We start from the raw sequence: 22,770 nt of genomic DNA, 5'->3' as shown, positions 1-22,770 counted from the left end.
TCCCATCGTAGGTAGATGCGGATCTCAGAGGAGAGAACCGTTTATGGCATATTCTGTGCATGTAGCCATAAATACTGATGTATGACGATATAACACAGAAATACTTGTACAGTGCAGAGCGAAGGTCCTTAATACTCTGTGTGGTCCATGTACTGCACCGCCATGGCGTCAGGTCAGGGGCTGAGCTAGCACCATAAGCTGCAGGTCTCCGCTGTGGTCACAACTGTCTAACCCAGGGGTAGGGAACCTTTGGCTCTTCAGCTGCTGTGAAACTACAACTCCCAGCATGCTCCTTTCACTTCCATGGGAGTCCCAAGAACAGCAGAGCAAGTACGCATGCTGGGAGTTGTAGTTTTGCAACAGCTGGAGAGCTGCACGTTCCCTACCCCTGATCTAACCCCTTAGATGGAACCAACAAGGGCAACCGCAGCATCTAAGAGATGATTAACCATTGTGGCTCCCCTATACTGTGATTGGTGGAGCTGATAAGCTGCTATGGCGTCCCAGGCCTGAGCGAGGCTCCCTTCACTTCTCCATCCTATTACATTAGTACTGCAGCGTATTCCATCAGAGATCAGAAGACCCCATGAAGTTTAAAAAAATAAAAATAAATTTTTTAAAAAAATTTAACGTTAAAAAATAAAAACATTTCATGTGACCCTACAAAATCCAGTTACAAACGTGTCCACCATCTATATAGTGTGAAGAAACAAATCTAATGACATTACGCATTCACCTGTACTATTATTATTTATTTCTCCTACTCGTATAGCACCAACATATTCCACAGCGCTTTCAGACATTGTCAGTCACTCTCCCATAAAGGGTTCACAATGGAAGTTCCCTGTCAGTTCCCTGTGTGCTGGTAGGACAGGCAGAATTTTAATGTATATGAATATGTATGACTACAACCCTATAAGAGGGCACAGAGACCTCCCTCCCCCCATTTATTCACGGCCGCAAACTAGTGCGGCGCATACGATCCCCGCTCCCATTGAAATCAATGGGAGCGTGTACGGCACGCAAAGAGTCCCGCGGCGTACACGTGCCACATCACGCGGCACGTTACACCGTGTGAATGCACCCTAAGGGCACCCGTTCCCCCCACACACACACACACACACACACACACAGCTTTGCTACTTCCATGCTTTCGCCCCTAATCCCACAACTCTGCTACGTTCATATTTCCTCTCTAAATAACCTGATACCTAAAGGGGGACTCCTTCTATTGCTGCAGCAGCACAAGCTCCAAAGCATCAGCATTTTGTCGCGACGACCCGCTCCTGATTAGGCCCAGATGAATGAGCCTCATGAGGAGGGAGTCTCGAGCTGCAGACCCCGTGGGCGGAATCCGTGGCAAGATCGAGCAGGATGCTTCTTTTTTTCCATGTCCTGCTGCGATCTCTGCCCCCCATTGAAAAGCAATGGGAGGTGGATTCGAAAGGAATCTGCTCCAGATTTGGGGGCAGAATCTGCCTCCCAAATCCACAGCAAATTACCCAGTATGAACTTGGGTGGGTCATCATTGGTGCCATTGATACAGAGGACTCTCGGGGGTCTTCACGCCATGTGTTAACATGGAGGCCGTCGGGTAAGAACACATCCGCCCATACTTTTTTGTAACTTTTTTTATTTGTTGTCCTTTTCTTGTTAATAAAGTTGATTACTTTTGATACATGATGTGTGTTTTTTTTCTGTTTTGTGGAGATGCAATGGCCGTCATTGCTCACCTGAAACTGATGTGGATCCCAAAACAAGGAAGAGGAGGAGGAGGAACTCTCCCAACATACATGGACAAATTCCCTCAGATAGAAGACCCTTCCCAATGAATGTCACATGGAGCCCAGCACATAAACAGTGACGTAAATGTGCCGGACCCCGAACACACCAGACAAGGAGCCGGGTTACTGTACACGACTGCACGGTTTACTGTCACATTAGGAACAACCACAAGACAATAGCACAATAAGTTAAAACAGTTCAGCATGACAGGCTGAAGGAAGATGGCGGCACGCAGGTTCTTACACCCCCTGGAATGCAGGTCACATATAATACAGCGGGTGCGCTCCAGCCCAGACTAGTCAAACAGCAGGTCTTCATCACGATCCTCAGCGAGGAGATTGGCCGGCTCACTACTGCTCGCGGAGCTCTCCCACTTCGCACGCTCCTTCTCTGCCTTCTCTTTAATGATTTTCTTCTTCTCTTGGATCTTTTTTAATCTAAAACATACACAATAGCACGGGGGGAAAAAATAAATAAATAAATTAAAAAAAATAAAATATAAAAACAAATAAAAAAAAAAACCCTACACAATTTAAACATAAATATAGATTAAGGGTGCGGTCCCATTAAAAAAAAATAAAAAGAATCCACAGGTGTCCCATGACAATCAAGAGAATGGGGGGCTGAAAGACCCCATGCGAGATAAACCCCAGTGCCCTTGTGTGACCGCTGCTTAGGGGTTGCCAGAGATTCCTGTCCCAACAGCCCCATAGTATTAAATACAATGCCAATTCAGTAAGCGCACTGGTGTCTCACTCATATTTTTGGCCCCCCACTGTCCCGATCACAGGGCTGACCTAGCCGTCAGACCCCCAGCAATGTGACACTTATTCTCTACCCTGTGGATGGGGGTAAATGTCTTTAACCTCTTAAGGACCCGGCCATTTTACATTCCCCCCCCCCCCATTCCAAGAGCCAGAACTTTTTCATTTTTTCAGTTCTCAGAGTCACATGACAGCTTATTGTTTTCGGGACAACTTGTACTTTGCAATGACACCGTTTGACCGCAGCATCTAAAGGGTTAACAGCCGCAACTGGTGTGGGCATGGAGAGAGCTCGGGTCCTGAGCTCTCTCCTACGCCCTGGGACTCTAAGGGCTTAAAGGGACAACCCCTTTAAGAGTAACATTTTCCCTAACAGAAATGATAAATACTTGGTTCAGTAAGTCTCAAGAACCGATCTGTGCCTTGTTTGCCATATTGTGTGAACGAGGGCGAAGTAGGGATTGGCGATTTCTCATAACTCCCTTCCGTTTTCTGGTGCGAGTAAATAATAAATCTGCCCCACGGAGTTTTTGTCACTTGCTTTTATACAGGGGCTGAAAATGCAGCAATTCTGCAACGTGTGGCCTTTGGCAGGTCAACTGCTCTTACCAATCCAAGCTGACCCTCCTGCAGCAACAAGCAGGTGAAGCCAACAGGCTTCCATGTAGGTTTTACCCCTGCAGCAGGCATGTGCAACCTTAGTAAGGAAGGGAAGTTCACACAGTTTTTTGGGCAAATGAATGGCAACCTAAGGGTACAAACCCAGTGACCTGAGGGACATCTCCACGCCATGTAGACAGCCGAAGCGGAGGAGTGACATTTACCTGTAGAACTCTTCTCTCTCGCGCTCATCGAGCTCCGTTATGATGTAGGACAGGGTACGCTCAATTTTAGGTATAATGACTGAGGAGAGAAAAGAAGATCATGGGTGGCAATGAAAAGAAGGCGGCCAGAAATAACAATGGGCAAAAAGGGCGTTTCTTCATTGTGGTGAACAAAGCTTTGGCCTATATGTTGACACGTCAGGATTTAGGAACGTTCTTGGTACTCTGACATTTTGAGAGTCCAAAATGTGGTAGTTCCAGCGATCAGATGATTTTGGCAATCACTTCTGCTTCACGGGACACGTGATGTCGTGGTCATTGGTCACGTGGCCTGTTTGCAGTTCAGTCCTATTCAAGTAAATAGCCTTATACCTGGCCCCTTTATGGTGTATGCATATATAGGTACAAGTACACACAGTAAGGGGTAAGTCCGAATCTAACAAGCGTCTACGAAGAGGCCAACAAATGGAGGATGGAAAAAAGAAATCTATCCAGAACCAGATCTTCATGTCCTTACCGTGTTCTATGGCGTTCACACGGCGGTTTGTGATTTTAATGGCTTCATCCAAAGTGACAAATGAAGTCTGTAAAACAGGATAGAAGGAGGAATAGTTACTTCTCTTCAAGGGATTTTCTATAGAGAAGAAGTTCTATAAGTTTGTAATACACTTTATGTAGCATGTTTGCAGTCAGTGAATGAGAATCGGTATATACCTGGCCCTCATCTCAGCTGACAGCAATACGATATATCTGCTGCAAACCAGTCGGTCGTGTATTTAGCTCACAGAGCATTGCCTAGATTGCATAGTGCCAACTCTTCACACTTGTGGCATATACCTGTGGGATGCATATCCATAGGTGGGAGACTGCCGCTCCCTATAGGGGGTCACATCTAGTGATGAGCGAGTAGTATTCGATCGAATACCTCGCTGGCATAGGAATGCGTGTAATCGGCCGGACACCAAGGGGTTAAGCGCAGCGAATATACAAAGCGTTTAACCCCTTGGTGTTCGGCCGCTTACACGCATTCCTATGCCGGCGAGGTATTCAGTCGAATACTACTCGCTCATCACTAGTCACATCCCCCTCTGGTCAAAGGAAGAATGGCAAGTGTCCTAATTGTCACCCCACTTAGGGAAAGAGAGGCGAGTTAGTTCTAGACATTCTACCTGTTGGGCTGCTGTCCTTACAGCTGTATATACCATATACCTATGAATAGGGGAGGGGATAGGTTCACATCGGATGTCGGATTTCAGTGAAAAAGAAGACACCCGACGCACCCCCATTAGTCCCCTGGGCCCATTACTTTAGCAGTCCATTTTTCTGGTCCATCAGAGGACAGCCGCCCACCTAGTGTGGGCCTAGCGTCCATATATGAGAAGGAGATACCTGCAATGAGGCCAGCTCCACCAGCAGCTCCACAGCCTTTGCATAGTTCCTCTTCAGTTTGGCCAGTTGTTCTCCACCTCGTGCAAGACCCGTTAATTCATAACCTGGAGGATACAAGGACAGGGCACATCACTGCATAAAAGTGGGCTATGAACAAAATGGCGGCTGCGGAGGAGATGCATAGGTATGGGGTAAAATAAGAATAATCTCATACTCACTATCGCCCCCTTCTTGGTAATGCTCAAACACAGGTAAAGTCACACCTGGAAGAAGGAAGAACAGTCAGTGTACGGCAGCTCCTTCATATGTTATATCCATGAAAGCCCTGCCTCAGTACCACCGGAGACCTAACTATGGGCTACATTCAGTCCATTCATGGTGGTCACCCCTCACCTTATACCAGTGAACCATCACCACGAGAAGACAATTCAAGGACATCTGTTCCTAAAGACATGGCCGCCTTATAACTGGAGACAACGCTGAACACTTGAAGTGGCTGAACTAGTATATGGCACAAGAAGTGACTTAAAGGAATTGTCTGGGCTGAATTTTTTGGGGCCTATCCTCAGGCTACAAATACCCGCTTGGTGGGGCAGACACCCGGCACCCAGACCGATCAGCTGTACGAAGCCACTTCCAGTCCCCATCCTGCACAAAAAGCTCTGTCCACTGTATAAAGGCACCTTCACTGCTGTTCACCTCTCAGTGACTACAATGTGGTCCGTTCCGTAGAACAACCTCCTGAAGAGTATGGAGGTGTATCTGACGCCGCCCGTGTGTATACGCCGCAGACATTACCTGCTACATTGTCCTTCTTTGCTCTCACTTTGACTTGGGCTTTGTTCACATTCTGGATCACTGTTGTGCTGTGGAGGAAGGAGAAGGAGGAGGCATTTTAATGTAAAGTTTTCCAGGATTTAGTAATTGGTGATCTGTCATTGGACTAGGTCATCAATTGAAGATCGGTGGGTGTCCGACACCCAGGACCCCTGTGGAGCAGCTGTTTCACAAGGCCAGTTCGCGGCTCAGTCTTATTCAAGTGAATGGGGCAGAGCGGCGATACAAAGCAAAACCTGTATATAAGTGTATGGTGGAAGAAGCTGCAGCCTCATCAAACAGATGATCGACAGGGGGTCCGGGTGTCAGACCTATCCTAAGCCTAGGGCATTTGTTATCAAACCTGAAATGAAGACAAATATGAAGATGGGGGGGGGGGCTCTAATGAGAGATCTATAGAATGGGAAACCAAATGACAAGATACGGACATCCCCGAAGCTGACCATATGTGTATATACTACCACCAGCTACTCCTACAGACCCGCTATACATGGCTTGGATGGGACAGAGCAGGTCACGTGAGTGTAAGTTGTAATCCTGCTGCTCAGCTCATCCCCTAATACATGTCCATACAAGAATGGTTATTACACGCAGCGGATTGGACTGACATGTCTTAAGGTGACCCCCTCTTAGACACGTCCCCCTCCCCCAGTGCTGTATCTAATCCTGGAATACGATATACCCGGCTCACCTGAAATCTCCTGCTGTGAATTTGGCCTCAGCGAGTGAGAACGCGGCTTCCCGCATCACCTCTCCCATCAGCATCTTGGTCTACAAGAGAAATCCCATAAAACTTGTATCAACCATCGCGGGGTAACACGTATGAAGAGTATTCACAACACCAGGGGTGCACAAAACGTCCTGATCAGAGGGCCGCGGTGTCATGACACCTGTTTACGCATATTGGCTGTGGATTCAGTCGCCTTGGAAGTCCCATAGAAGTACAAAGAGCACAGGCTTAGAAGGTGTACCAGCGCTCCATGACCACAGGCACCTTGAAGGGGCGCTCCATCCATTTCTGGAATCTCCAACAGTCCCATAGAAGTGAAAGAGCACTGGCGCTCCATTCACACGGACGTCTTAGGAGGACTTTAATCCTCCGTCCACCTGATCACTGAGGAACCTGGAGATTGGACACTTATCCCCTGTCCTGTGGATAAGGAATAAGTGTCCATAGTGCTACAACCCCTTAAAGGGATTCTACCATTAAACTACCTTTTTTTCAAATGAACACGTCGGAATAGCCTTAAGAAAGGCTATTCGTCTCCTACCTTTAGACGTAGTCTCCGCTGCACCGTTGCGTAGAAATACCGGTTTTAACCGGTATGCAAATGAGCTCTCGGCAGCAATGAGGGCGGGCCCCAGCGCTGAAACACCGATGAGCGCGTCCCCATTGCTGCCCAGAGCTCTTTCCTGCACCGCCTCCTTCTTCTGCAGCAACTCCGTCTCTTCTGGCTTCTCTTGCAGTTCTATACAGGAGCATAGAGAGGCCACCCCAAAATGGCCGCCGGCCAGCTCCTGTATCGAACTGCAAGAGCGGCTACTCCAAAATGGCCGCCGGCCAGCTCCTGTATTGAACTGCAAGAGCGGCTACTCCAAAATGGCCACCGGCCGGCTCCTGTATTGAACTACAAGAGCAAGAGAAGCCAGAAGAGGCGGAGTTGCTGCAGAAGAAGGAGGCGGCGCAGGAAAGAGCTCTCGGGCAGCAATGGGGACGCGCTCATCGGCCTTTCAGCGCTGGGGCCCGCCCTCATTGCTGCGGAGAGCTCATTTGCATACCGGTTAAAACCGGTATTTCTACGGAACGGCGCGACAGAGACCACGTCTAAAGGTAGGAGACGAATAGCCTTTCTTAAGACTATTCCGACGTGTTCATTAGAAAAAAAAAAGGTAGTTTAATGGTAGAATCCCTTTAAAGAGATCTGCAAGTCTCACTGGAGATCCAGACTACTGACTTCTATGATATCCCAGCCCCATAGATCTGCATGTCTGAATGACTCCATTCGCTATAATGGGTCCATTTTCTGTCTGTGTGCAGTTTTTTTGATCATATTCACATTGTAGGGCTGAAGGACAACTCCTGGGGGATGGGCAGGGACACAGTGGTCATCGGACTCTCTCAGGCACTATTGCCAGAGCAGCCAATTCCTGATGGATCTTACCTCTATGATCTTCTTAAGGATCTGTCGGAAACGCATGGTTAAGGCATCAGACTTTTTCTTCAGCAGGTTGCGCCCGGTCTGGGCACCTTTCAAGCGAGCCTTCATGATGGTCTGAGCCCTGAAGAAAATAGGAAGGAAAAAATGGTGACAAAGTGCACGCGACATACAGGTATACAGTCCGACGGTTTGCCAAGATCGGGCGCAGTGCTTGTCTCGTAAAATCCATGCTGTTTTATTTACTTGGAGATGACGTAACGTCTACAGCACGATGACCACAGGTGACCAGTATCAGAGGAGTCAGGGTCCGACCCCTGGACTCCATGTCGATCAGCTGTTATATATAATACCTAGGTATACGGCAGCTGAGCTCTTACGCAAATGCTACAGTTCCTAGGGCCGCAATTAAAGTGTATGGACAGGAAGCTGTATACAGTGTGCTGTATACATATGATCTTTGGTGCGGGTGCCATCCCTACTAAGAACACATTTATCAGTCACATGACCCGTTTGCAGATCAATCCCATTCAGGTGAATTTCGGCAAGCTGCTTGGTAAGTAGAGAGACGGTCGCTGTGTTTGCCTGAATGCTGCAGATCAGTGGGCGGGCCGGGTGTCGGCCCCCCCCCCCCCCATATATTACAATGGACAAGTCAAGAATATTATAGTCCTGGAAAATCCATTTAAAGGGGTCACACCGGATGTTAAGATTACCTCACCCGATCCAGCGGACACTGGATGATACCAAAGGGTTCCAGGCTGGTTCCAACCCCCTGACTTGATGGGAACCAGACCCTGACCCTGAGGGGCAGAATGACTCTGGGCTTGGGGGCTAGCTCTGATCACATGACCCAGTTCACAACCCCCAGGTCCATCACCTAGTGTCTACTGGATCAGTTAGGGTATCCTGACCAAAAAGATGGCTCCCATTGAAATCAGTTCTTACTGCCAGGAGCCGTTTGTTCCATGTTGCCCCCAGAATCCAGAATATTTGTCTTATTCCTGTGGGAAATTTTATTTAAAAACACTGAAAAAAAATGTGATTTTTACTTTAAGAAGTGCCAGTGATTTTCTGATATAGTCTGTACAGTGACTGAAGCAGGTCTGAGCGGCCCCTGCACAGATCAGTCGCCTCCTCGTGTCCAGCAGAAGACAATGGCGGCTTTGTGCGACTCCGCAAGTTATCATTACCTGTCCTGTACAACACACGGCCTCAAAGAGGAACGTAAAAGAAGTAAAGGAAGCCATGTTGGTCCCTAAGAACATTATATATCATAGTGATCCCCTCCAAGGCTGCATTTACTATTCTGCAGGCTTCACAGCTGAAATCGTACACAATTCTTCCACTCAGCACAGACACCGCAATGGTAATTTCTACGGTAAAGGACGCAAGACGTCTCGCCTGGAGGACTAAACCTATAGCTGATATAAGGTCTCTCTATAGGTTATCCGTCACCTATGTATAGACTTGTATCTGGAGATATGGACGATGGAACAGGCAGGGATTTCATGGAGGTCGGTCACCCCCTCCTGACTGTACAGGCTGCAGGTTTGGGGTCCCTTTAAACACGACCGGCAGGTATTGTATGTTGGCAAACGTGACAATCCACTTTGTGCTGGTTTGTTGCGACCATAACGTCACCCCGTGCCCGGCTGGATCTAGCACGTCCATGACTGGTGTTGGCTGTAAACACATCCACTGTTTACACTGACATTACCCTGGAGGAATGCCTCGTGCCTCGCCCCGCTGGAGGGTCGGATTCTGAGCCATCGAAAGTGAGCAGGTCTTCTAAATGTAGATGACACAACACCACCGGTCTGCGACCATAACTACATTATTATCAGGTCACGTTCGGACCGGCAGTTTTGTAGCACAATACACAGGAATGAGGTTTGCAAATCCCCATGAACAGAAAAAAATCCACTTTTTTGGGGGAAAATTTGCAGATAGCATGCTTATAGTCTTACAATCTGAGATGACTCCATAGCGCCACCTGCCACAAAATCTCTAAACTTCAGTGGACTCTCGCCATAATATAGAAGTGAACAGAGAGAGTCACACATGTGCGGCCGCTCCATCACCCATGGTGGTCAGGGGGACACTCGTCCGCCATACTTGTGAGGCCCAGAAGGAGACCCTGCATGTACGGGACGTTTACTTGCAATATATACCCAATACTCCTTTAAGGCAGGAGACGCATCTATGCAATACTGGAAAAATGTATATGGGGAACCGAGAGAGGAAAATGTTACTATACTGTGGTCTGGAGCACGGAGGGAGGCGGAGCACACAGTATATCCTATACCACAACTATAGGGGCAGACTGTCCATAGGCACAATGTAGGGGTTATAGAGGTCCTAGATGCCCCCTGCTAGTATATTACACATACCTGCCACCTCTTCAGAGGGGTTTCTAACACCCATTTCGCCCAGTTCCTGCAGGTTTCTTCCAGGAACCTCTATACACATTTGTCTTAAGACATTGTATGCGGCACTAGTGCCATTGTCAACATTCTTACATTTTTTATATGCCCACAACAATACCCCTATTTTAGACATAAATACCACAAGAGGCCATTATTGTCACCCCCTCCACTTAGAGTCTATAGAAAGAAGAGGCATTAAAATAGATAGGATCTGTATACAGGTGAGGTTTCACGTGGAGTCTGTGTACAAGGGTGGTCCTGTCTGGATTAATATTGGGGTCCTGGCCTGGGATCTGTATACAGGGGTGGTCCTGTCTGGATTAATATTGGGGTCCTGGCCTGGGATCTGTATACAAGGGTGGTCCTGTCTGGATTAATACCGGGGTCCTGGCCTGGGATCTGTGTGCAGGGGGTCTAGCCTGGGGCCTGTATACAAGGGTGGTCCTGTCTGGATTAATACTGGGGTCCTGGCCTGGGATCTGTATACAGGGGGTCTAGCCTGGGGTCTGTATACCAGGGTGGTCCTGTCTGGATTAATACTGGGGTCCTGGCCTGGGATCTGTATACAGGGGTGGTCCTGTCCGGATTTAGTACTGGGGTCCTGGCCTGGGATCTGTGTGCAGGGGGTCTAGCCTGGGGTCTGTAAACCAGGGTGGCCCTGTCTGGATTAATACTGGGGTCCTGGCCCGGGATCTGTAAACAGGGGGTCTAGCCTGGGGTCTGTATACCAGGGTGGTCCTGTCTGGATTTAGTACTGGGGTCCTGGCCTAAGATCTATGTACAGGGGGTCTAGCCTGGGGTCTGTATACAAGGGTGGTCCTGTGTGGATTTAGTACTGGGGTCCTGACTTGAGATCGGGGAGTCAGACACGGGGTCTATATCTCTACATTGGGGGTCTGGTATGGTTTATATTTAGGCACTGCGGGGGTCCATACTATATAAATGGGGTGGGAATAAGTAAACCATTTTAGCACATCCTTTTTGTTCCCCTCTCTAGAACGTCTAGACATATAGGGGGTCCCTGAGAACCCCCATAATCTCCCCCAATGCATGGCTAAGAGGGTGGTCCTGGGCAGATGACCCCACTGACCTCTAACAACCTACACAATGGAGGATGTGGACAGTGAACACAACTACTGTGTATGGTGAATCCACAACCAGCAACTAGGGCGAGACCCCACCAAACACTGACGGCTATACTAAGGATAGGCATCTTAAAGGGGTTGTCAGGACTAGAAAAAAACATGGCTTTTCTTCCACAAACAGCGCCCCTGCTGTCCTCAGGTTGAGTCCGGTATTGCAGCTTGGTCACATCCACATCAGTGCAGTTATAATGGATATTTCATGTTTCTCACCTTGGACACCCCCTTTAAAAGTAGTTGTCACATGACAAGTAAACAGATTCTATGACCTTTGCTATGGAACATCCCTTTAAGCCTCCACTATACATAACAGCCTATAGACCGTCCACATCTATTACACCCGGCGAGGACGCAGATTACACACAGACATCTCCCCCTCCATATTGTATACATACATCCGGGAGGGGAACACCTCGATCCTGTCCTTGCCCGACATCTTGTCTTCTGCTCCTCTTCAGCCGCCTCTGCTTATCCCTGGCTCGGTCACAGGCTACTAGCGCCGGGTCATGTGACGCTGTGTGACAAGGGCGGGGCCTCCCTAGCAGTCACCTGACTTCTCCTTTGCGGCGGTAGCGTCACGTGACCCCGTCGTCCAAAAAATTTCTCAAAAGACGACGACAGTGTGACTTTCCGAACATTCTCACGAAACACAAAGGATTTACGATGAAAGAGTGTCGTTTTGGCGTCGTTATCAGCGTTACCGGGCACCATTCACCACAACCAAGATGGCCGCCTTTAAGTCACACTTGCCCACTACGTTCTATACGCTTCCGGTCTCTATGGTTCCGCCTTTTGGTGGCGCGCACGCGCAGTCACGTCTTGCCGGGACGCATGCTGATGAAATAGTGTGGCGTGTGCTGCTTACAGGAAGGTACCGGGGCCCAGTCACCGATTCCGATCGCGGAGCTGCGGAGGAGGCTGAGAAGACAAGTAAGTGCTCGGCGGCTGGCGACATGTTTGCAAGTGCAGTGCTCAAGGGCAGGGAGCCCCTGCTAGCTGAGGCTTTGCTATTAGTACACGGGTGGTCCCGGCCCTGTATACAGCCATGCACTGTATATCCTGTGTGTATGGCCCTGGCCTCTCCTATAGCAGCACGATCATGTCCTCTGCACTGTATAGGATATGGCAGTAATCACATTGTGCAGTTTCTGTGCCCATACCGCAGCACATTGTCCATAGCGTTACTTTATCTGTCTGGGGCCTGGACACTGCACCCTAGTGGTGTGATCTGGACTGGGCAGGTTACTAAATAGGTGATCGAGCCTAAAAGATGCCCAATATGGCCCCCAAACAAGAAATATACCCCTTTATATCAGTCTTAGGGGTCCTAGCCGCGTCCTCAGCATCACCACGTACAACGAACCTCAAGGTCCTGCGTTTGGTTGTAGATTTGGTCGCCCCTCTCCATTTCAATGAATGGGAGTTTCGGGAGCCCCTTTTAGGATCCAGTGCTCGTCTGTGGGATCTGATGACATCATGTGCATCAACAAATGCATGACATCACAGGGTGACGTCACTGCAGCCTCAGCAACCGAGTCGTCATTGTTGCCTGCTGTGATGACAGGGGGAAAAAAAAAATTTGATTTTTTTTTTTTTCTTGCCAGGCATGCATGTGTATAAGGGGTAAGGAAGGAATAGCTACTGGGCCTGTGAGTGTTTCCCTGCACAGCTATCCTGTTATCCCTGCTTAGTGACCCCAGATTGCTACACCTTCACTATTGTAAGTTGTATTGTGACGCCATGAGGAGCGCCGTACCTGCGACATCTAGATGCACGAAAATCTAACGCAGCCCCCACCGGTCTGCACTGCAACCCCATTTACTTACAATAGTGATGGAGAGTCATGGCGGCGCAGTAATCTTCAGCCATGGAACTCCTTGCTTGCACTAGAGATGGACTAGTTCACACAACACAATTTGAGGCAGTCTCCCATCTCAGACTGATCTCCAAATTCCAGCCCTGTGTAACCCGCTTTGGCTTTCCGCCATGTGTTTGCTCGCTCATTAACCTCGGACACAATGGGGGTGATCGGCTATAGTCGTGCACTGCCGAAAGATCAAACGTGATACATCATTTGTGGGGCGGGGACAATTCGCCAGTGCCTACCATTAAAGCCAACAGGAGGCAGATTCCGGATGGAATTTGGAGCTGATTTTGAGGCAGAATTTGCTTCAAAATTGGCTGCTAATTTCTCCATGTGAACCTGCTTCAGGTTGGACACCCTGCAAAGATCCTGGAATGGTTTTTTCCCCTTACAGCCTTTTGCTTTTCATAGATCGACTTGCAATGGCCAAATCTATCTATCTATTTATAAAAATCTACAGTTATATTTTCTCCTTTGCAGGTTATTAGGTCAGGGCTCGTTCACATCTGCACCCGGTCTCCGTTTTGCAGGTTTTCGTTTCTTGCCCGAAACTGGACAGGAGACGGAAACCAGCAGGCAGTTTTCAAACCCATTCATTTGAATGGGTTTGGAAAGTGTCCGGCCGTGAGCGCTGGTGAGTGTTTTGTGCTCTCCGTGGCGAAACGTTTTTTTTAGTCGGACATGGAGGACTTCGCCGCGGAGAGCACAAAACGCTCACCGGTGCTCACGGCCGGACACGGTCTTACAGGTTTCCGTCTTCTGTCTGCAAAAGACGGGAACCTGAAAACGGAGATCGGGCGCTGGTGTGAACCCAGCGTCACCTGGGACAGGAATGCTATGGATATTACCTGCAGATTATGGTTGTAGACACGAGGACAAGGTTATACCAAATTTGTCCCACACGTTGCAGAATTTGTGTGTTTGTGAATCCTCAACATGTTGGGTTGGTTCTATACAAAACCCAACGGAGGCTAAGGCCCCACATAGCGGGCTCTAGCGAAACAGTGCCCCCGGAATTATATCACAGTTTTTCACAAAATCTCCGCAGAGTGGACTTTCTGCTTCCATTCTACCTATAGGGAGACCGCCAGTATTTCTATAGGTATTACTATAACTGAATTGCTGCAATTTCCAAGATCATATGTTTTGTAAATTTCACCATTTATGCTGCGCATGTTTTTCTGCAATGTGTGGATGGGATTCACTAGAACTGTACAGTGACTGCAGAACACCACAGTTTGGCTGCAGTTTACACCACGTGGGGCCCTGGCCTTAAAGGGGTTGTCCATGACGTCTTATTTTGCTTAATTCTTCCTGGGTTTAATTTCATGTAACTAGGGGATCTGGACCGGTTCTGGCTTGAGGTCACATGATTGGAACCAGCAACTGGTCATGGGTCACTTCTCCCGTTTTTATAGATAGTGCTATGGAGGCTGACTGTACTATAGTCTGCCAGCCCTGTGATACAGGTACCTGGGAAAATGGAGGAGGAGGTGGAGCGTCTTGGGAGATGGATGCTGGTTCCAATCACGTGACCTGGGGCACCCAAGTTCATCACCAAAAAAAATAAAAAAATAAGAGAAATTGTCCCGGGGGAAGACATATTGGTGCTATTATCGATAGCTCTTCACTGTCAGAAGGGCGTTCCTGACCGTCTAGCTGGGAACACCCCTCCTGACAGCAATGTCCGTAGCGCTATACTGTGACGCTGAGCGGTGAGGATCGTTCCGCCCCCTCCTCCTGACAGTACTCATCCATAGTGCATCATGGCTGGGCGGTAAGGAACGCCCCTCACAGTATACGGACAGTACTGTCAGGAACGCCCTTCTGATGGTGACGAGCTACGGTACCGGCACCGATATCCCTTCCCCGGGGTCACATAACGGGAAAGCCGACAGTGCGGTGAATTCAGTGCACTGTCTGCTTTCTAGCGGTATATAAAACCGCATGTGCCCGAGGACCTCTTTAAGGCCAAGTCCACATGCTGTAGCTTAGCCACGGTAGTATCTCTGTTGGTTAACCTGATGCAAAATACAGTATCAGTGTAGGAGATGGATTGTAAGAAATCCCATTTACACCCTACTGAAGAAAATTCTCAACACAAAGGTTGACACGTAGGCTAGCCGGCCAGAAATCCACTTGTGAATCCCTCCAGTCTGTTATAGGACGCATTGCTTATCCTCTTATAGGACGCATTGCTTCTTGAAAACTGCAGCATGTGACCTTCACCTAAAGGGGTTTTCAGATCTCTTCCTATTGATGACCTTCCTTTGTATACGAGATTATGCTCCAGCATTGTTAGCGGACATTGTAGTCTCACAGAGGCCTTGTACAGCACCACGTGGGGTCCTTACAGGTCTGCTGTGATGGTGAATGGCTAGGATATGCCTACACTGATCCGTGGGGGTCTTTCTATAGGACCCTAGAGTGGCCGCAGTGCTAGATAAGATAGCGGTCCCTTAGTATATTTTCTCTGCACATGAACGGGGCTGTGTCAGGACCTGCACAGTGTCTGGTCTGAGTAAGCCCATAGCACAGTGGTCAGGCGGATACATGGCTATCTCTAACCCATGAACATTGGCGTACAGAAGCCGCAGACCGGCAATTTTCAGCGCCTAAGTCAGAATGACTGTTGTTCCTGTTACCTAAACTCCGGGAAGAGTTTACACACCAGTATATATTCAACTATCTTTGGGATAGTTCATCAATATGAGATCAGTGTATGTCCAGCACCCCTACCGATCAGCCATATGTTTGCAGTGTATGGAGCTGGAAGCAGACAGCTCTGTACACTGTGTAGTAGCCTTGCCGATATACTGCTGCTTAGCTCCCATTCAAGTATTGGTCCCCCACTGATCTTATATTGGTGCCGTATCCTATGTAAAGGTCAGGAATATCTACCCCATATACTTAAAACTGCGATGAATAGAAACAGGAAGGATATGAGGACTCATTAGCAGACCTTGTGGGAAAGGACTCAGAAAGTACTGTATTCTAGTTCTGGATTTTATATTCTCTAGTGTAGGTATATAGTCTATACCCCTTGTAAAGGAGGGAGCTCAGTAAGAGAACGGGCGGACACTGATGATGTCACTTTCCTGCTGACTTGTCACTATAGAGAATGAGCCAGCACATAGACGTTTTACATAGACAGCAAAAAGCCGGGGACACGGACACATTGTGACATCTCTTTCTTTCCGGAATGGAGGACTGATGTAGCAGTTACATTTATGGTATATGTAGGGGTCCTATATTCTCTATAGGTCAGTCTATTACAGCTATAGGACGTAAGACCCTAACCAGCAGCAGTAAATACAGGGGAGTGGTCTGTAACCTGCACCTCTCCAGCAAAATTCGGAATCTAGGATCAAGTTATAGCATTGACAATGTGATGGGGCTACACCCTGGCAGCGTCCTATATTCTCTGCTATATACCTGGATAGGGAGTAGCGTTCTAATCATTGGAGTCCAACCATTGGGACCCCATCGAGCACCGGATCTAGGGTGTGTGAATGGTCCTGTGCGTTGGATGACGCCATCCTTTTCAGTGGGATCACCAGCAGAACGCTATGGCAGTCCCATTGAATAGATGGTGCTGGTCGCCCTGCCACTAAGTTCAAAACTGGGGGGCAAAGCAGTTCTTGTGAGTGTTGGGGGTTCCAGTGGTTGGATATCCATTTACAACCTATCCTTGGGTTAGGGGTGACTTGCCCTGGCTGGAGTACCCCTTTAAAACAGTTCTAATATGCATATGGATCCACTGGAATATCTGCTGGAAATCCAAGTTCCCAAATCCCTAACACGTGTGAACAAAGCCTGAAGGACACACAGAAGCAGAGGAGTAAGTCCGTGATGCTGATATTTGTCCTAAGATTTCGTACTGTAAGACTCGATAAGATCCAGTCTGTAGGTTGATACGTGAGCGATCCCCGGTCTGATCGGTGCTTTCTACTTTTCAGGATGCCTGGGTTAAGTTGTCGGTTTTACCAGCACAAGTTTCCGGAGGTAGACGATGTGGTGATGGTCAATGTGCGCTCCATCGCGGAGATGGGCGCCTACGTCAGCCTCTTAGAATATAACAACATTGAGGGTATGATCCTCCTCAGCGAACTGTCCAGGAGGCGTATCCGATCCATCAACAAACTCATCCGAATCGGCAGGAACGAGTGCGTGGTGGTCATAAGAGTCGATAAAGATAAAGGTACATCTTCCTAAATTCCTAAATCTCCCCCCTCCCCCACTCATATAGGTTGGGATTTCGGAAAGTCTTTCATTTGGTGATCTTCTATTTATTTGGCCTTTTCCAGGATACATAGATTTGTCCAAAAGAAGAGTTTCCCCCGAGGAAGCGCTAAAATGTGAAGATAAATTCACCAAGTCCAAAACCGTGAGTAATACGTTATACCGTAAGGATAGTGTGGGGGGTTGTTGGCGGGGGGCGCTCTTGTGATGACGAGCTTGTTGTCAGGATCTAGAAGACAATGCAGAGTTACCTTACATAGGTTGGACGTATTTCCTGGACTAAATCCTGATACCTGGGACCCCTGCAGATCAGCGATACTGAGGTAGCACAGCAGAGCCCCACTGCTCACAGACTGTAGTAGGAAGTGTAGGTACTGCAGCGCTTCTCTATTCATTTCTATGGGGCAGTGCTGCAGTACGTACACTGGCTGCTGCGGTTTGTACAGTCAGTGAGCAGTGCGGGGGTCCCAGGTGTTGGACCCCTACAGATCTTATATTGATGACCTGCCTTAAGGATAGGCCATCAATCTTAGAAACCCCAATAAACCCTTTAAAGGGATCCTATCATTTTTGTGACTAACACGTAGGAATAGCCTTAAGAAAGGCTATTCTTCTCCTACCTTTAGATGTCTTCGCCGCGCCGCCGTTCTGTACAAATTCCAGTTTTCTTCTGTATGCAAATGAGTTCTCTTGCAGCACTGGGGGCAGTCCTCAGAGCTCAAACAGCAGTAGGGGCGCCCCCAATGCTGTGAGAGAACTCTCCAGCGCCGCCTCCATCTTCTACAGGAATGGGCTTTCTTTGTGTCTTCTTCCGGCACTGGCTTCAAACTTCTAGGCCTTGGACCTAGGGCAAAGCCGACTGTGCATGCCCACCGGCCGCAAGAAAAATGGCTGCTTACACAGTATTGTAAGCAGCCATTTACTTGTGGCAGGCATGCGTAGTCGGCTACCCGTGGCCTAGAAGTTTGAAGCCAGCGACGTAAGAAGACACGAAGAAAGCCCGTTCCTGTAGAAGATGGAGGCGGAGCTGGAGAGTTCTCTCGCAGCATTGGGGACGCCCTTACTGCTGTTTGAGCTCTGAGGACCGCCTCCAGTGCTGCAAGAGAACTCATTTGCATACAGAAGAAAAACGGAATTTCTACCGAACGGCGGCGCGGAGAAGACATCTAAAGGTAGGAGAAGAATAGCCTTTCTTAAGGCTATTCCAACATGTTAGGGACAAAAAAAATTGACTTTTAATGAGAGGATCCCTTTAAGCATGATCTTCTGGATGTATATGGGAGGGTGAGTGCTTAGTGATGTCTATGTAGACTGTATCCTGACCTTGTTTTTTTCCCCTCTTTAATTCCAGGTCTACAGTATCTTGCGCCATGTAGCAGAGGTCTTGGAATACACAAAGGATGAGCAGCTCGAGAGCTTGTTTCAGAGAACAGCCTGGGTATTTGATGAACGATACAAGAGGCCGGGATACGGAGCCTATGATGCCTTCAAGCACGCTGTCTCGTAAGTAGGCCTGGTGTGAAGTAATGAAGGGTATACAATGAAGTGGGGGAAGGGGGGATGTTCCAAAATTGAAACAGCAACACGGTGGCTCAGTGGTTAGCGCTGCAGCCTTGCAGCGTTGGAGTTCTGGGTTCAAATCCTGCCTAGGAGAACATCTGTATATTCTCCCCGTGTTTGTGTGGATTTCCTCCCATACTCCAAAGACATACCAATGGGGGAAAAATGTACATTGTGAGCCCTATATGGGGCTCACAATCTACATAAAATAGAAATTGAAACAGCTAACCTACCTACTGAATAGATAAGTTATTAATGAGTGGGGGTCTGAGCGCTGGAACCTCACCAATCCCACGTCCCCATGTCTGAATGGAGCAGCACAAGTATGCTCTTCAGGACTGACAAGGTTAGCCAAGAGAGGTACTCTAACTTGGTAGAGTACATGTTTTACTACTGATCAACTTATATAAAGGGACGCAAGGCCCCCCTGTTCTTGTGATCCATGGTGCTCACATTGCACATGGGGTTTGGAAGATCTCGGTTGGCCACAGAGAACAGTCATGCTGATAATTAGAGATGAGCGAGTACTGTTCGGATCAGCCGATCCGAACAGCACGCTCGCATAGAAATGAATGGACGTAGTCGGCACGCGGGGGGTTAAGCGGCCGGCCGCCGTCAAAGCGGAAGTACCAGGTGCATCCATTCATTTCTATGGAGCGTGCTGTTCGGATCGGCTGATCTGAACAGTACTCGCTCATCTCTACTGATAATGCCTTGAGTACCGTTTTGTGCCATCTTGTGTTATGCAGCAAAATGGCTTTGTCTACTGCATTGCATGGTAGGATTAAAATTTCCACCTTGTTGCTTGGCTTGGTACCTTCATCAAAACCCCTAAGATCCCCTTCCTCTATAAGGATCTGGACCTGATACAGCCTTTGTTATATCAGGATATCTGTTCCTGTACTTTAGTTGGCCCATCAGGATTGTGCCATGACTTGTCTTCCCCGATAATTGCCCTGACCACCCGACCCCACCACCAGGATGGTTCCATGACTGTGCCTTCCCAATTGTCATCCACCCTCCCCTGCTAGGAACGGTGTTGTGCGGGGCAGCCAGTCAGAATAACAGCAAGCCTATGAGCTGAGCGTCCGACTTGCTGGTTTTAATGGGAGGGGGTTGTAACAAATAGAAAACAATTGATCAGCTTGGTTTGGTAAGTATACCTCTGCTTATTTTTTTTCAGGGACCCTTCAGTTTTGGATGGGTTAGACCTAACCGAAGAGGAGAGGCGAGTTCTCATTGACAATATTAACAGGCGTCTCACTCCACAAGCCGTGAAGATCCGAGCAGGTAGCGATCCTTGTCTTTTTTTATAGCCATTGTGTTCATTCCCTTATGTCTCTTGGCATTATTTCCGTTCCTAATGTAGTCCTTCCTGGCAGGGAAGTGTCATTTGTAATACATAGTCACGGAAGGTGTTACAGAGAGAGGTGCTCGTCGCTGTTGGTCTTACGGTCTCCATTTTTATTTCCGTAAGATATTGAAGTTGCGTGCTATGGCTATGAAGGTATCGATGCCGTCAAAGACGCCCTGAGGGCAGGACTTAGCTGTTCGACTGAAAATATGCCCATAAAGGTAAGAATGGTCCTCCATATGAAGGAGTACTCCGTTTAATATTGGCAATAATACCGATGATGAAGACTAATATGTAATATGTGCAGATAAATCTGATCGCACCTCCTCGCTACGTTATGACCACCACCACCCTGGAGAGGACGGAAGGGTTATCTGTGCTCAATCAAGCAATGTCCGTCATCAAAGAGAGGATCGAGGAGAAAAGAGGCGTCTTCAATGTCCAGATGGAGGTGAGCTATTACATAGAGCTTGTGCACATGGTCCTATTATGGATCCATGTATCCCATTAATATTATAAATGTGAAAGTTTGGAAGTTTATGTGTTTGGTCCTCTATCACGCCAAAACGGCTGAACGGATTTGACTGACATTTGACACATACATAGATTGTGACCTGGAATGAAACATAGGCTACTTGATATGCTGCTAAATTCCCGGACTTCACGGCCGCTACCACTGAACGTATGTTCTGGCTGGGCTAAAGGACCCGAGATGACGTCATCACAGGTCCTTCAGCCGTTCTCGGATTGGATGATGCTGTTATGTGGGCAGAGCTATATGGGCTAAAACCCAGCACTGTGCAAGCTCAAGAAAATGAACGGTCGTAGCGTGCAAACATGCAGCCGTGGCCTTGTGCCACGCAGTGTGTCGCTTCTGTGAGTACGACGGGGAATTTCGGTGTCCAAACTGTGCCCCGGTGGGGTGGGTGGGGGGGGTCTGGGTTTGGGCAAATGTCGGCAGCATACGTATGCCGCCTCACTGTCGCATCGCGTGTACTAGCGGGTGTCCAAGTTCTGTGTGCGTGTAGGGCAAATGTGCTCTTCCACCTCTGCCGGGGGAGGGGGTGCAGGGAGTACGCGGGGAGTCAGGTTGAGCCCGGAGCACAGCTGGGTATACTGCGCATATACACAGATGTAGCCGAGCTGACAAGCAGATCATCGCCAGCAACAATTGCAGGCGTATACGCCGGTCGTTGCCGACTACAACATGCGGATGAAATCGCGGGCAGATACTAGTAGCATATTTATTGCAAAGATTCTGATGCAAGCAAAAGCCTTGCTGTCAGTGAATGGAGAGTGCTCCTTATTACATGCACTTCACTATGGAAGGTCTCAGATGACCTGTTTTAAGCTTTAGCTTGCAGGAAAAAAATGGAAATCCCTGCTGCCAATCTGCCTTACTTGTGCAGGTAACAACCATCAGCAATATGGTATTCTTACTGCAGCTTCTTCCATTAGGTGGCAGTAGAGAGCTTTCCCTATTCTGGAGGAGAGCTATGTTACCTTCATATACCCGCTAGAAGCTGTCAGTAACATGAAGACTTCTAGTAGTCAGTAACCTCTGCCCTTACTATAGAGTCTGGACACAGACCGCTCTGATCTCCTTCATTGCATTGATGGATATGGGTGTAATATTTCTCTATCGCTTCCTATTTAGCCCAAGGTGGTCACAGATACAGACGAAACAGAGCTCGCCAGGCAACTCGAGCGACTGGAGAAGGAGAACGCGGAGGTGGACGGAGACGACGACGCAGATGAAATGGAAGCGAAAGCAGAAGATTAAACTCCAGATAACACAGCGCAAAACAGAATCCCACAACATCGACCACAAGCCTGTCCAAAAGATTTCTGTATATTGTCCCCAAAATACAAGATTTTTATTCAGTCCTAACTCTTAATTCTGGTCTGTACATGAGACGCCTATTAACCCTATAGAGTCCTGACCCCCCTTTTATATTCTGATGCATAATGGCCTTTACAGATCACTTCAGGACAAGGTTTTATAGGCCCCCGGTCCACTTTTATTTCGGATACCTCTCCTTTGGTTCTGCGCAGGTAGTCACCAGTACAGTGTCACTAGTCAGATCTGGTCAGGGGTCTCTTACCTACACATGGTCATGATGGCTTAGGAGTGTGTGTAGCATCTGGGTTAGGCCATTTGTTTTGCTTTTAATAGGCCCATGAGTCAAAGGGGGTTGACTCTCTGCGATGGATGTGCCATAAGTGATAGATGGCATCTGATACTGGGCTCACCATTGTCACTGGAGTGTTTGTCAAGTAGGAGGCATTACTTTCTATTAAAATCATTTTGGGTTACACTCCCCCGTATTCAATGTGACACTTGTCAGATCTGTGTCCTTAGTGTAAGAGCTTCTGTACGTACCTATATTACGGATCCTTGCAGCAGCTACGTGTGGCCTTTCT

The 22,770-nt window shown here is 48.2% G+C and overlaps 2 protein-coding genes across 2 annotated transcripts; one reads left to right on the top strand and one right to left on the bottom strand.

Moving 5' to 3' along the window:
* Positions 1 to 1,635: 1,635 nt before the first annotated feature.
* Positions 1,636 to 11,852, bottom strand: ATP6V1D (ATPase H+ transporting V1 subunit D). Its single transcript, XM_075281118.1, has 9 exons — positions 11,722 to 11,852; positions 7,762 to 7,879; positions 6,291 to 6,370; positions 5,561 to 5,628; positions 4,981 to 5,025; positions 4,763 to 4,866; positions 3,891 to 3,957; positions 3,374 to 3,452; positions 1,636 to 2,222 (listed from the first exon to the last, which is right to left on the bottom strand). Exons 1-9 carry the CDS (start codon positions 11,760 to 11,762, stop codon positions 2,081 to 2,083), a joined length of 744 nt encoding a protein of 247 aa, XP_075137219.1. The 5' UTR covers positions 11,763 to 11,852; the 3' UTR covers positions 1,636 to 2,080.
* A 269-nt stretch (positions 11,853 to 12,121) lies between these two features.
* EIF2S1 (eukaryotic translation initiation factor 2 subunit alpha) lies at positions 12,122 to 22,237 on the top strand. Its single transcript, XM_075283107.1, has 8 exons — positions 12,122 to 12,256; positions 17,150 to 17,391; positions 17,498 to 17,577; positions 18,784 to 18,935; positions 20,176 to 20,282; positions 20,470 to 20,567; positions 20,654 to 20,797; positions 22,004 to 22,237. The coding sequence occupies exons 2-8, from the start codon at positions 17,151 to 17,153 to the stop codon at positions 22,127 to 22,129; spliced, it is 948 nt and encodes a 315-aa protein (XP_075139208.1). The 5' UTR covers positions 12,122 to 12,256; position 17,150; the 3' UTR covers positions 22,130 to 22,237.
* Positions 22,238 to 22,770: the final 533 nt, after the last annotated feature.

Source organism: Leptodactylus fuscus, chromosome 7 (genome assembly GCF_031893055.1).
Source record: "Leptodactylus fuscus isolate aLepFus1 chromosome 7, aLepFus1.hap2, whole genome shotgun sequence".
Classification (NCBI taxonomy): Eukaryota; Metazoa; Chordata; class Amphibia; order Anura; family Leptodactylidae; genus Leptodactylus; species Leptodactylus fuscus.
This window is presented reverse-complemented; position numbering and strand designations above follow the sequence as displayed.